The sequence below is a fragment of the Dendroctonus ponderosae genome, unplaced genomic scaffold (genome assembly GCF_020466585.1).
Source record: "Dendroctonus ponderosae isolate FM_Combo_2020 unplaced genomic scaffold, Dpon_F_20191213v2 Dpon_F_20191213_8, whole genome shotgun sequence".
In the NCBI taxonomy this organism is placed as follows: Eukaryota; Metazoa; Arthropoda; class Insecta; order Coleoptera; family Curculionidae; genus Dendroctonus; species Dendroctonus ponderosae.
The window spans coordinates 12,754,289-12,766,144 of record NW_026019016.1 but is presented as its reverse complement, the minus strand read 5'-3'; the positions used below and the strand labels follow the sequence as shown (position 1 = coordinate 12,766,144).

The window sequence follows — 11,856 nt, the reverse complement described above, 5'->3', positions numbered from 1 at the left end:
CAACAATATAGAACTTATCTACAATTCTTTCTTTGCTGTTTGGGTGCGTCTGAATCAGTGATTTTTTTTTATTTTTAAGCTGTCGGTTTTCCTTTGTCGTCTTGTCTTTTTTTGTTGTTTTACTCATAAAGAAGGCATTCGGTTGTTTTGTTCTATATTTCACTTTTTGTGCGTTGATTTTTCCTCGATTTTATTCCCCACGAATTGCTACATTTAACTAATTTTTCCAAACTAACGTGCCGAAATGCAACGAAAAACATTTGTTGCAAAAACAAAGTAGTTATTTTGTAAATTTCACTGAAGGTTCAATTCAATTAACGGATTTACATGCGACTTTCGCGTAATTTCACTGTGCACCAGTATGTTTACTCAGCCGATATTTGATGACATTATACAGAGTGAGGCGGTTTTCAAGTCAAGATAATGTAAAACATCAGCAATATTTTGCATGCTATTTTAATTTCTAATGGCATTTGAAAAATTGTTTACGCATTAAAATACAATCGGTCGGCCAAAGAAGTGGGAAGAACCAGCGGCGAACAATAGCGTTGATATATTAATATGAAAAAGAAAACCGGGCCGATTCAGTTTTGCGCAATTCCGACCTCAACCAGTTAAAAGTTCATCAAACTTTGCCAGTTGCAAAATTCGCCTAATTCTCATTACTTTAAAATGGATTTTTTAATTATGTAGGTCGTACTCGACTACGCTAGACCAGACTTTTACTCTTTGGCTTACATTTGCCTTACTTTAACCGCTTGTTTTCGTTAATGTTAGATGAACATTCTAAGCTCACAAACTCCCATTAATTAATGAATTTTTGCTCGATTATCCAAACAGTCAACTTGCCGAGTTTTGGCGTGTGTTTGCGAAACGTTCGAATTCATTTAATCGTCTGGCTCGATGTAAAATTTATTGTGCGAGCAGAAAATCTTAGAAAATACCTTTTTAGCAGGGGCTTAGTAAGTATGCAATCTTTTAATAATTTGTGTGTGTAAAAGACACCCAATAAATCATTAACTGGAAAGTTAAGGTAAGTACCATAGATAGTTAGTCATTAAGCCTTGAAAAGCCGAACAAATACCCAAACAACGTGAATAGCCGCTCATTAATACTTTTACTCAACAGAGGCTGACTCACCAAAGGATGCCCTTGGGCGCTCTAGCTAGATAATGCAACAGATAAATGTATTTTAGAGTTTAGAAAAATTTTGTGTTTAGTATCTAGTTTTAGAAAATATCCGTGTGCTTTCTACAAAAATCAACTGAGTTACTGAAGCTGAATAAATATTTAGGAGACTTTGATCAGTGTGTTGATAAATGCCCCTATATGGTCATTAGACCCTGTTCTATGTAATAAAATCGTTTTCAAGCGAAAAATACTGTAGAATTGCAAAAACTCCAACCATCCACCTGCTGCCTGCATTGCTGCAGCTATAAATTCGCTCATTTTGGGCCTCCACCTTTCACATCTACGTTTTCTCAGCCACGACAATGTTAAAACTCCAATACATATACGAACTTTCATTGAAAAATCGCAGATTTCTCAATTCAAATAGGTGGGTTTAATATTTTATCTGACCTACTTTGGGTCAATAATTTGTGCAATTCTTGCTGCTCGGGTTCTAATTGGGTTCGAATTGGGATTCCTGCAGAAAACTCACCTAATTTAATGATGTTCTGGTTGAATCCTGTTTGTTTACTGCCCCTTTGACTCCTACACATACAAAATACACTAACCAAAGCCGACCAGGGTGTTTTGCCAAAGCTCTGGATTTTTCAGTCAAAGTTCTGTTTGTTCGCTGTCATTATTTAGCGAAATATGCGAAAAAACACGGATATTTTCACCGAAAAACACGGAAAATCGAAATTCTTGACGTATGCAGAAACACGCGTCCCCAGCAGGCTGACCAAGACTCAACTGTCACCGCCCAGCTGATCAGTGACCGATTTCCTGCTACATTCGCATCTATCCGAATTTACGATCCACGTGGGACAACCTTCCAGCCCGCCTTGCCATTGGTTAATTCTCACGGCGGAATTTAAACCAGCCAATTAGCGCGCCTTTACAAACCGTAAACTGCCGATCGGCTATCGATCAATGCGGCAACAGCCGACCATCTCTGGAGAAATGTGAAGTTAGCTGTGGACGCATAGAGCATGTTTTGGTTCGCAGAAAATGGCAGACGAAACTTTACCTGCAGGGTGGGAAAAACGCCTCAGCCGCTCTACCGGTGAGTTTTAACTGAATTTTTCACTTATTCCGATTAATTAGCCGATGGGGCTTTTGGTGAATATACAGCCCTGGCCAGGGGGGCTGAATGTACATTTGGGCAGCAAATCTTAGGTTAGGACAGGCATGTTTACACACTTAAGCGGGCGATTTTCACGTTTCTGCTCCTGGGGGGCTCATTTTTGCCGTCAATTTTGCTGGATTTTAGCTGGGGCTTTACTCAAAACACGTCGATTGTATATAGGGAAAGTTGCTTGAAATAACCTACATTGGTGCTCCAGTGACACTTGGAAGTCAAAAAAGTGCAAAAAATCAAAAGGGGCAGGAAACGTGTATTTTCTCACAAAGTCCTCTTAAAGCGCAATTATTTAACAGCTAGAAGGTTCAATTAAAGCGTAATAAAAGCTAATACAATTATATCTCTTGATCGACTCGCACGTTGCAAGTCGAATATTGCCCGCAAACATTGTTTTTCCAATCGACCTGAGTGATCCTCTCGGATAGCCTTGTGAATAAACCACCTAGTAATCAAAGCATTTGTTGGTTTCCTTCTGAGACTCCCAATAATTTTATTAATTTTAGGCCAGCATTACTACTTGAACATCTACACAAAGGAGTCGCAGTGGGACGCCCCAAGTGAGCCTGCAGAACGCGGTCAGTCGTCTGGGCCTGACCAAGTCCAGTGTTCCCATCTGCTGGTCAAGCACAAGGACTCAAGGCGTCCGTCCTCATGGAGGGAAGAAGTCATCACGCGCTCCAAGGAGGAAGCTTTGGAGCTGGTGAAAAGTGATTAGCAGTTTCTAATGGTGGTTTCTCATGTTCTAACAAAAATGTTGTTTTTTCTATAGCGTACCGCGAGCAGATCGCGCAAGGAAAGGCGTCTTTTGCTGAATTGGCCACGAAATATTCGGACTGTTCATCGGCTAAGCGCGGTGGAGATTTGGGGCCATTCGGCAAGGGAGCCATGCAGAAGCCTTTTGAAGATGCGGCCTTTAGTCTTAAGGTGGGCGAGTTGTCTGATCCAGTTTTTACAGATTCGGGTGTTCATATTATTCTGCGTACCGTCTAGGGTTGTCCCCTTTCAAAGCGGAAAATACAAATTTTTTGTCTAATTGTTAACGAATCTAAAGGGCGTTTAGGCGATAGTTTATCGTAGTAATTCATGGTGATAACTAGCTGTTCCTTCATGCAGATTCTCCAGTTCAGCCAAAGTTACTGTGCTGTTTAATATTTCCCATTTTCTTCAACTAATTAGGTTATTTATTAAGCAATTTTCACACGCGGTAATTTCGAGCACATTGCTAGCTTTTTATTAAGGTCCCAATTCCAGGAATTATAATTTGTTATGGCAGATTTTCAATTGACTGTTTTTCAATCATTGCATTTAAATAAACATTTTTAAGTTCCTTGTTGGCAATAAAAAGAATATTTTCAATTCGAGACCCCCCAGTTTCTCCTTCGCTTGCGATTCCCACGTTGTGATCCAGAAAAAAACGTCTGAAATTTAAAATTTTTGGTGGACAAAGTTTATTTTTAATTGATTATTGATGTTTCCAGTTTGGTAATTTTTTAAAATTTAAATTGCAGTATAATATTGGCTTCGCTGCTTTAGTTTCTCACTCGCTCTTGAAAGTAGAAAGAGTACAACAAATGACATTGACTCGACATCTCGCATTAGCGCGGTTAACCAACGGCGTTGCCACTAACAGCAATAAATCGCGCAAAATACGAACCCGAAGAAATGCTTGACCAAAGCAGCTCTACATATTTACAAACAAACGCACAATAGCACAAGACTAATCAGGCACTGTCGATGAGTACTAGAAAAATTGCAAGGCGAATCAGCGGTCATTTTGCACCGATAATTAAGAAAATTTTCAAAGGCTCTTATTAATACGCCTGGCAACAGCGCTGTTAGTGTTATTACCCTGACAGTTCAAAACGTGAAATCTTAACCCTCCATTGTCGAATAGATTCTAAACAATAATGTGTAATTTATCGGGTTGCATGTTGTGATAATGCCATTTGATCATCTGTAATAACCTGTGTAAAGCATCAGTTCGCCGTAATGGATACCCCTGACAATGTGAGTACATCCAAACTGTTCCAGCGTTACACCTGCATGTTCACATGCTGTTCTGTTGCTCTATTTAACACTTATTATTTATTTTTAGTCGATATTTATTGCTTATATAACTGCAGTTATGCTTAACTGAATCAGGCAACTTGCCTACCATGTTCCCCAGCCGCTGGCCAAAATGCCCGATTGTTTAATTAACCATCGACTACTTTCATTGACTGATTGAAGAGGAACTTTTACTGTTCTCGCCTCTCTGGCTTTCACATGTCTGAAATGGGATGTTTCTCTTTTTTATAGTCTTAGATGATTTGCCATTTGTGTGTTATAACCTAAAAATATGACTGGTAAATGCTAAGGACCATGTGGTTAAAGTCCTCCTGATTAGTCATTCATTTCGAGCACTGGCCATTAAGGCCTAGAATGCTATTGTCAACACACCAGCGGGAAAAACTTTACCCAGACTAATCCAAAGTTGAGAAACTTTGAGTAACTAACAAGGTCTCTCAATAATGCATGAAAAAGTGCCTTGACTCTGATAAAGTAGCGGTTTTAAGAGCCCAGTTAAATGATTTGTTTTGTTGCAGATTGGATTGCAATTCCTAGACCTGACCGGTATTGAAGAATATGAGAAAAATGCGGTTCTGACCTCGTTGCAGCCTTTACAGCCTGACGCTAGGTTTCCTTGGTATATTGGGGGAAACCCAACAAATGAAGGTACCCACAAAACAGTCGCTGTTTAGTTTTAGCGGAGAAATGCACGATTCTTGCACACATTTTGAAATTAATTGCGCATTTAACCTTAACGATTTTACCTTAACAGTAATTTTTTTTCTAGGATCCAGTTGGACTAAACTGGCGGCTGAATTTGTGCCACAACCGCTCAATGAAACCTACTCGAATGCTACAGAGCCGATCTCCATAATAAATCCCGAAAACGGATTTGCTGATGAACCGTTCACTGATCCAGCCCTTAACAGTATCGCTCATCCACCCATAAATAGCCCGTACAATTCATCACAGTATTACCTGCCGCCGATTCCTCCCATTCAATCACCTTCAGTTCACCTGCCCGGCAGTTACGGCTACAATCACTTTTCCCCTACTGGGAACCATCCAGATCTGCCTGTGACCAACGCAGTGTACACGCCTTATCCCAACTATCCCGCTAAAGTGTTTTACGAAGTCCCTTCAGCTCAGCCCACCTTTATCAATCATGGAGCCGATGCTGGCATCTATTACCCGCATGCTGGCCAAATGTATCTGGATAACTCTATTCCCGTTCAGCCGGAAATTGCTCCCAGTTCCCATTGGGAGTCACCAACTTCAATCGCGCCCACGCAAAATGGGACTGCTTTGAAGAAATCTCCGCCGCTGCTATCGGCCGATACACCTGCATTTACCCCGAAAAATCAGCAACCCGACCAAGAGAAAGCCGCAGAGCGTCCAGATGAACCGAAATCTAGCGCGGAGGCTACCGTGGAAGCGCCCCAGTCGGCCCCACTTGAGGAGAAATCGGTCAGCACTCCCAATCAGGCTTCCGGAGCGAAGTCTTGGGCCAGTCTTTTCACCCCCAAAGGAGGTTCGGCAAGTGCGATGGTTAATGGAACGTCTGCTTCAGCTTCAAGTGCTGCCAAGCAGCTGAAGACTGTTGAATCCTGCCCGATCAAGAACCCGAGAAAGAACCATTTTATCGATCCGGATTGTTACAGAATGGGAGGTCAGTTAAAGCGCCTTTTAACGAAATTTTGCTAGTGAGTGTAACGTGGGGGATTTCAGAGTTTTTAAAAAACTGCTCAGTGGATGGTAGAGCCATCAGCCTGCAGCCCAGAGGTTTAATCAACCAGAGCAACTACTGCTACATTAACTCCATCCTTCAGGCTCTGCTGGCTTGTCCCCCAATGTACAACCTGCTAAGTGGCTTAGCTGATAACATTTCCTCGAACGTCAAGAGAAAACCCACTCCGGTTATCGACGGAATGTGAGTTTTAAAATCACTCTTCCCCAGTCAAGCACAAAAATCCCATTGTTTGCAGGTGTAAGTTTATTAAGGAATACAATCACTTACCAGCGAATATGCGTGTGAACAACCGCCGATCGGACGGCGGCAAGAAGGACCAAAAACGAGACCAAAACACCATGATCAACACGGACATTCCGTTTGAGCCTTCGTGGGTTTATAAAATATTGAGCGGCCTGCAAACGGACCTTATCGAAGGGCGTCAGGAGGATGCAGAAGAATTTCTAGGGTGCCTTTTAAATCACTTGAGCGATGAAATGCTGGAGGTGAGTCACAGTAAGGGAAAAACCCATGAATGTTTTCGAGCCAATCATTTGCCTTTCAGCTGATTAAATTAGTGGAAACGTCGGAAAGGGTGCTTGAAGAAGAGCCGCAGGACGACAGCGATATGTGGCAGGTGATGGGGAACAAGAACAAAGGCTCTGTATTGAGGAAAATGGAATTTGAGCGAACCCCAATCACGGATATCTTTGGCGGGTCGCTGAAGTCCCGAATATACAGAACAGGGGGGCTTGTTACAGAGAACACGCAACCATTCCTCACTCTGCCGTTGAATATTGAGGTAAAAAGGGCTGTTTTTCTAGGCATCTGTTGGTTTTATAGACGTTTTTGTTTTAGAAAGTAAAGACTGTGCGTGAAGCCCTAGACGCTCTTACCACTAAGCATCAGCTGGAAGGGCTGACTTCAGCTAAAACTAATGAAGAAGTAGAGGCTTGGCAGCAAGTGATGTTGGATGAGCTGCCAGTGATCTTGATACTTCATCTGAAGTGCTTCGACTTCCAGCTGAATGGATGTACAAAGATTGTGAAGGCTTTGGAATTTCCTATTGACCTGAAAATCGATGGAAGTAAGACTAGCTGCCAACAAGTGCGGTAGTGTAGTGTTATTTATACAATTTGTGTTTTAGAGCTGTTGTCGCAAAAAACGACCAACGCAAAGGTGAAGCAGTATAAGCTTTTCGCTATAGTTTATCACGACGGAAAGGAAGCAACTAAAGGACATTATGTAACGGACGCGTTCCATGTCGGCTTCAGCAGCTGGCTGCGGTACGACGACGCTTCAGTCAAACCAGTAAGTACCATCAATAAATACATTAATGAATTGATATGATCAATTTTGCTTCGATAGGTACAAGAGGAACAGGTGTTGAATCCTCAAGGAACGCGAGTACCCTATTTGTTATTTTATCGTCGCAGCGATACGATTAGGAGCAAATAATTAGTTCTATCAATTGGCCTATTTAATTGTTACTTAGTGTTAAGTGTATTATTTTATTAATTAATTTGTATATAAAGTCTTTTGCAGATTTTTTCGATTCTAGTGACCCATCCCCTGGGCGAAAAGTACTTATTTCAATCCAAAACTTCTTAGTTGAAACAATTGCATTATTTTCCAACAACTATTAAATATAAAAATTTGTACTCCACGATACAGCCCATAACATTAAGGCCACTATCAGCTATCCGGAGAAGAGGCGTATATGCTCTCATTTCGTCTTTTGAATTTTTTTGTCGTGGACGTCACTGAATCGTTTAGCCCTTCACTGATATCAATTTGTGCCTCCACGATTTCCTCAGTCTCTTCCAACACCCGCTTTGGCGATGCTTTATCTGCTGTTTCTTCGGGGGTTGATTGTGAAGGGAGAGGGAGAACCTCTTCTTGGGCTTGTGGGAGCTGATAGTTCACCTTGTCCACTTCAGACGGTTCAGCTGAATCAACTTCTTCAACGTCGCCGCCAGTGAGTTTGGGCTGAGGCAGCTTCATAGGCGTAAGCCTTTTTACGTCGATAAGCTCCAAAGCATTAATTTTTGACTCTTGTTCAACAATATCTGAATCCTCGTTGCAGCATGTTATGCTCGATTCATCCGAGTCGGCAATGAAAGTGGAAGTTTCGTAATAGCTGGTGTCCAACGAGATGTTTAGGCCATGTTTCTGCGAAATCAGCGCTATGGGATCGTCGATGCCCAAAGTTTCGCACAATTCCACTGTCTGCGGGTTGAGCTTTGGCTCCAGTTCTTTCAGCTTGCCGGCGGAGTCTCCCGGTTTATGCGAAGCTGCAGTCGCTCTGAAGTTTTCGGGCACTTTTAAACAATTGTTCATTTTGCTCATTATCAGCTCGCGCTCAGCATCTGTGGGTGTGAACTTGAACCTAGAAAAAATATTGGTTCTGCAAAGTCCACCAGAGCTTTGAACTAACCTTTCGTTGCCGCCCGCGCCTGGCATGAACGTTATGGAGTTCTGCACGTTCAACAAATGATTAGTTAGATGTAGAATGGTCAACCATTCCAAGTCATAGCTGATTTGGAGCTTTTCGTCCTCATTGTGAGGAATGTCCAACAGTTGCAGAAACTGCCTTTTAGGCAAGCATTTGTCTAAGGCCAGAAACTTGGTTGGGGGACTGTCTTCATGCGGAACTAAGGCCGCAAACTTGCAATGAAGATGGGCGGAAAACCAAAATTTTGGCTTCAAATGGTGCAGGAGTTCTTCGCAAGGTTTGCTGCCTAACTGATTCGCGTCAATTTCTTCTCTAGAACAAAATAATTGAAGAAATGGTTGAAGGCAATTGGAGCGGATGTGCACCTAAAAAATGGCTTTCGCCTCAACAATTGCGCCACATTGCCATGGTGGTAAACCCCAGTGGGCCAGTCGTGCGACAAAAATACATCTATTGGCTCGGAAATCTGCTTCAAGCGAAACACATCCAAGTTCCTGATGTGGTAAACACTTCGTTTGGAGTTTTCGTCGTATGGAGGCTTTTCGCATCGGCCTTTCATGAAATCGCGGCTCTTGTAGATGCCGGAAAGGCCTCCTATTCTTACCCCTGAAAAATTATTGGTCAAACACAGCGGAAGCCGGAAAGTGAGTGTGGACTACCAGCAATGTTGATTACTCCTACGTATCCCATATAGTAGATTTTAGGGGCCACCCAGCCCCCATAGGGCAACTCCTGCAGGTAGTTTGAGGCTTCGTGGTTCCCCCCGATGAAAATTGTCAGCACTGGGGCCACTTTTTCGCCGCTGAAGTATCTGAAACAACCAGCAGCTTTAGCTTCAATTCCTTAACAAGACGCAAATATTCCACTTCTTGGGGCCTCACTTGTAAAAGGTGCAAATTTTGCGGTATTTAGGGGGCACAGCCATGCAGGCCAGATCAGCCACGTTTCTGGAGGACTGGAAATCTCCACAGCATATTAACAAATCCACTTTAATGTTGTCTCTGCGTTCCGCCTCCTGAAGGGATGCATATATGTTATCTAGCTCGCCATGGGCGCAACCCTCCACCGCGATTTTCATTGTTCTGCAAGAAAAACCCGAAAAACTTTAAAAAAGCTCACAAAGCCTTGTTAGTTGGCCAAACTTGGTTGTGTTGTGTTCCAACTGTCACTTCTCTAGAGATTCGTCTTTTACCAAAAGAATCTGCTAGTTTTTACATTTTTTCGGCATTTTATCAAATAACTGATTAGTTTTCTGCTTGCTCTGGATTAGATTGCAGTTGTGCCTACTTGAATGGATCTGGTAAGGGTGTTAAATGGAAATTATTGCTTAAGAAGGGGATGGACGCGTAAAAAGTGACCCTAACCGCTTCAGCCAGTTGTTTACAAATACAAGCTCATTGTTTTGGAACATAAAATCGCCAGAATTTCGCAAAATGTTGCCTGGAATCGGTGTTTTTGGCACTGGGCCGGTTGTGAAAGTGCTCATTCCCATCCTGCGGGAAAACGGGTTCAAAATCGAAGCCATTTGGAGTCGGACCCTACAAGATGCCCAGGAAGCAGCCAAAAGCCTCAACATCCCCTTTTTTACCAACGTGATTGACGATGTCCTTTTGAAGAAAGATGTAGACTTAATATTCGTGCTGTGCTCCCCGAATTTACACGCCCAAATTTCGGTGAAAGCCTTGGGCATTGGGAAGCATGTAGTTTGCGATAAACCTGCCGGCCTTTACCAGTCAGACGCCCTTAAGATGGTCAGGGCTGGACAGTACTACCCCTCTCTTATATCCCTGATCAACCACTCGTTCAGGTAAATCAACACTGAAAAGTTCCGACCGGAAAAACATCGATTATTTGTAGATTCCTGCCAGCTTTCATACAGCTGAAGAAAAAGCTGGAGGAAAACTATCTGGGCTCCCCCATCACACTGATTGATATCAAAGTGCAGACCGGCTCATTATTTACGGACATCGATACATTTGACTGGAAGTGCAATGCTGAGATGGGCGGTAAGTCCGCAATTAATCCTGCAAAAGTCAGCAAATAAAGCCTGCGGTTTCTAGGGGGCACTTTGAACCTCATCGGCAGCCACATAGTGGACCTGATCACTTTCCTGACCGGGGAGAAAGCCATCAGAGTACACGGAGTTGTGCGAACATTCACAAAACACACGGAGACCATAAAGGGAATCCGGCAAATAACAGCTCCAGATTTCTGCGTGTTCCAAATGGAGCTGCACAACGGAGTTCTGGTCACAGTCAACCTCAACAGCCACGCAATTGGCAGTACTTTCCAACAAGAGATTTTAGTTTGCTCCAGTACTGGCCATTTGGTGGTAAGCCATTGATTAGCGGAATTAGGTTTAGTGGCCTAAAAGCCGATACAATGATTTTGAAGGTACGCGGAGGTGATCTCTTCGGGCGCAAAGAGAAGACCACTGAAGAAGTAATCTATTTGGACGTGGAGGACTTGAAGTGTCCAGTTCCCAACTCGATGCTGCCGAAAACCTTCATCAAAGGCCTGTGTAAGATGGTGGCAGCCCTTAGAGAGGCCTTTCTACCCGTAAATGATCAAGCCGGTTGGATAAAAGAGCCGGGTAAGTCTCGCTTTGAACTGATCAGAAAATGTACTAAATCAGCCGGATTTAGTGTCAACGGCTGCTAATTTCGAAGATGGATTGTACGTACAAGCCGTTCTTAGTGCGATCAAGCACTCATCTCAGACTAAGCAGTGGGTGAAAGTCAGCATAATGACCGAACAGCCGGATAAAAACGAATTGCTCAGTGCTGTTGTTCGACGGACTGCCATTTCTATGTCTTAGGGGCAGGGAGAACGTAACTATCTATATGTGGTTTATATTTTATTGGAGTTTTTGCTGCTAATGTGGGCGGTTAGCGTTACTATTGAACATGGCTAAAACTGCTGTGAATGTGGCTTTTATATCATTAGCTGTGATCGTTGTTATTTTTATATTAAACGTTAATCACTGAATGTCCAGACCGTTACAGGAGTTATTGATGGAAGCTTGCGCGCACAAGCCTCCAACATGAACCCGCTTTTAGGTAGTTTCGAACCGTTATATCCCGGAAACAGTCAAAATATCGCATTAAATACTAGTCTCACTTTAAATAATTCCCAAAATTCAACCCGAGCCAGTAACAAACCCCAATTTTGAGGACACATGGAGTGAATGCTGCCCTAATTATTTCCGTATAAAACGCTATTCAGTCTTTTTTAGTTTGCGCGTAAGCAATTTTTGAATAACGGCGAGTACGTTTAGTCACAAAAGTTTTTGCAAGTCTTATTTTGAGCAGC

General features: G+C 42.7%; 4 protein-coding genes across 4 annotated transcripts; 3 read left to right on the top strand and 1 right to left on the bottom strand.

Moving 5' to 3' along the window:
• Window positions 1-2,128: 2,128 nt before the first annotated feature.
• On the top strand, window positions 2,129-3,655 carry LOC109539481 (putative peptidyl-prolyl cis-trans isomerase dodo). Its single transcript, XM_019907257.2, has 3 exons — window positions 2,129-2,233; window positions 2,815-3,018; window positions 3,081-3,655. The coding sequence occupies exons 1-3, from the start codon at window positions 2,179-2,181 to the stop codon at window positions 3,299-3,301; spliced, it is 480 nt and encodes a 159-aa protein (XP_019762816.1). The 5' UTR covers window positions 2,129-2,178; the 3' UTR covers window positions 3,302-3,655.
• A 481-nt stretch (window positions 3,656-4,136) lies between these two features.
• LOC109539491 (ubiquitin carboxyl-terminal hydrolase 10) lies at window positions 4,137-7,635 on the top strand. Its single transcript, XM_048669384.1, has 9 exons — window positions 4,137-4,318; window positions 4,897-5,026; window positions 5,148-6,029; window positions 6,089-6,290; window positions 6,346-6,595; window positions 6,655-6,891; window positions 6,948-7,176; window positions 7,237-7,400; window positions 7,458-7,635. The coding sequence occupies exons 1-9, from the start codon at window positions 4,301-4,303 to the stop codon at window positions 7,545-7,547; spliced, it is 2,202 nt and encodes a 733-aa protein (XP_048525341.1). The 5' UTR covers window positions 4,137-4,300; the 3' UTR covers window positions 7,548-7,635.
• Window positions 7,548-9,731, bottom strand: LOC109539493 (lariat debranching enzyme). The gene is made up of 5 exons (XM_019907271.2): window positions 9,426-9,731; window positions 9,204-9,355; window positions 8,910-9,150; window positions 8,527-8,856; window positions 7,548-8,478 (listed from the first exon to the last, which is right to left on the bottom strand). The coding sequence occupies exons 1-5, from the start codon at window positions 9,620-9,622 to the stop codon at window positions 7,785-7,787; spliced, it is 1,614 nt and encodes a 537-aa protein (XP_019762830.2). The 5' UTR covers window positions 9,623-9,731; the 3' UTR covers window positions 7,548-7,784.
• Window positions 9,732-9,780: 49 nt separating this feature from the next.
• LOC109539494 (glucose-fructose oxidoreductase domain-containing protein 2) lies at window positions 9,781-11,532 on the top strand. The gene is made up of 5 exons (XM_019907272.2): window positions 9,781-10,351; window positions 10,402-10,550; window positions 10,605-10,876; window positions 10,939-11,137; window positions 11,190-11,532. Exons 1-5 carry the CDS (start codon window positions 9,978-9,980, stop codon window positions 11,360-11,362), a joined length of 1,167 nt encoding a protein of 388 aa, XP_019762831.1. The 5' UTR covers window positions 9,781-9,977; the 3' UTR covers window positions 11,363-11,532.
• The last annotated feature ends 324 nt before the right edge of the window (window positions 11,533-11,856 follow it).

Excerpts from the sequence above, each read along its gene's own strand:
- LOC109539481 (XM_019907257.2), top strand. The coding sequence starts at position 2,179 with ATGGCAGACGAAACTTTACCTGCAGGGTGGGAAAAACGCCTCAGCCGC. Across the intron at positions 2,234-2,814 it reads ACGCCTCAGCCGCTCTACCG|GCCAGCATTACTACTTGAAC; the intron begins GTGAGTTTTAAC and ends TATTAATTTTAG. Across the intron at positions 3,019-3,080 it reads AGCTTTGGAGCTGGTGAAAA|CGTACCGCGAGCAGATCGCG; the intron begins GTGATTAGCAGT and ends TTTTTTCTATAG.
- LOC109539491 (XM_048669384.1), top strand. Across the intron at positions 6,291-6,345 it reads ACTCCGGTTATCGACGGAAT|GTGTAAGTTTATTAAGGAAT; the intron begins GTGAGTTTTAAA and ends CATTGTTTGCAG. Across the intron at positions 7,401-7,457 it reads ACGACGCTTCAGTCAAACCA|GTACAAGAGGAACAGGTGTT; the intron begins GTAAGTACCATC and ends TTGCTTCGATAG.
- LOC109539493 (XM_019907271.2), bottom strand. The coding sequence starts at position 9,622 with ATGAAAATCGCGGTGGAGGGTTGCGCCCATGGCGAGCTAGATAACATA. Across the intron at positions 9,356-9,425 it reads AAAATTTGCACCTTTTACAA|ATACTTCAGCGGCGAAAAAG; the intron begins GTGAGGCCCCAA and ends TGGTTGTTTCAG. Across the intron at positions 9,151-9,203 it reads AGGAGTAATCAACATTGCTG|GGGTAAGAATAGGAGGCCTT; the intron begins GTAGTCCACACT and ends ATAATTTTTCAG.
- LOC109539494 (XM_019907272.2), top strand. The coding sequence starts at position 9,978 with ATGTTGCCTGGAATCGGTGTTTTTGGCACTGGGCCGGTTGTGAAAGTG. Across the intron at positions 10,551-10,604 it reads GTGCAATGCTGAGATGGGCG|GGGGCACTTTGAACCTCATC; the intron begins GTAAGTCCGCAA and ends TGCGGTTTCTAG. Across the intron at positions 11,138-11,189 it reads CGGTTGGATAAAAGAGCCGG|TGTCAACGGCTGCTAATTTC; the intron begins GTAAGTCTCGCT and ends AGCCGGATTTAG.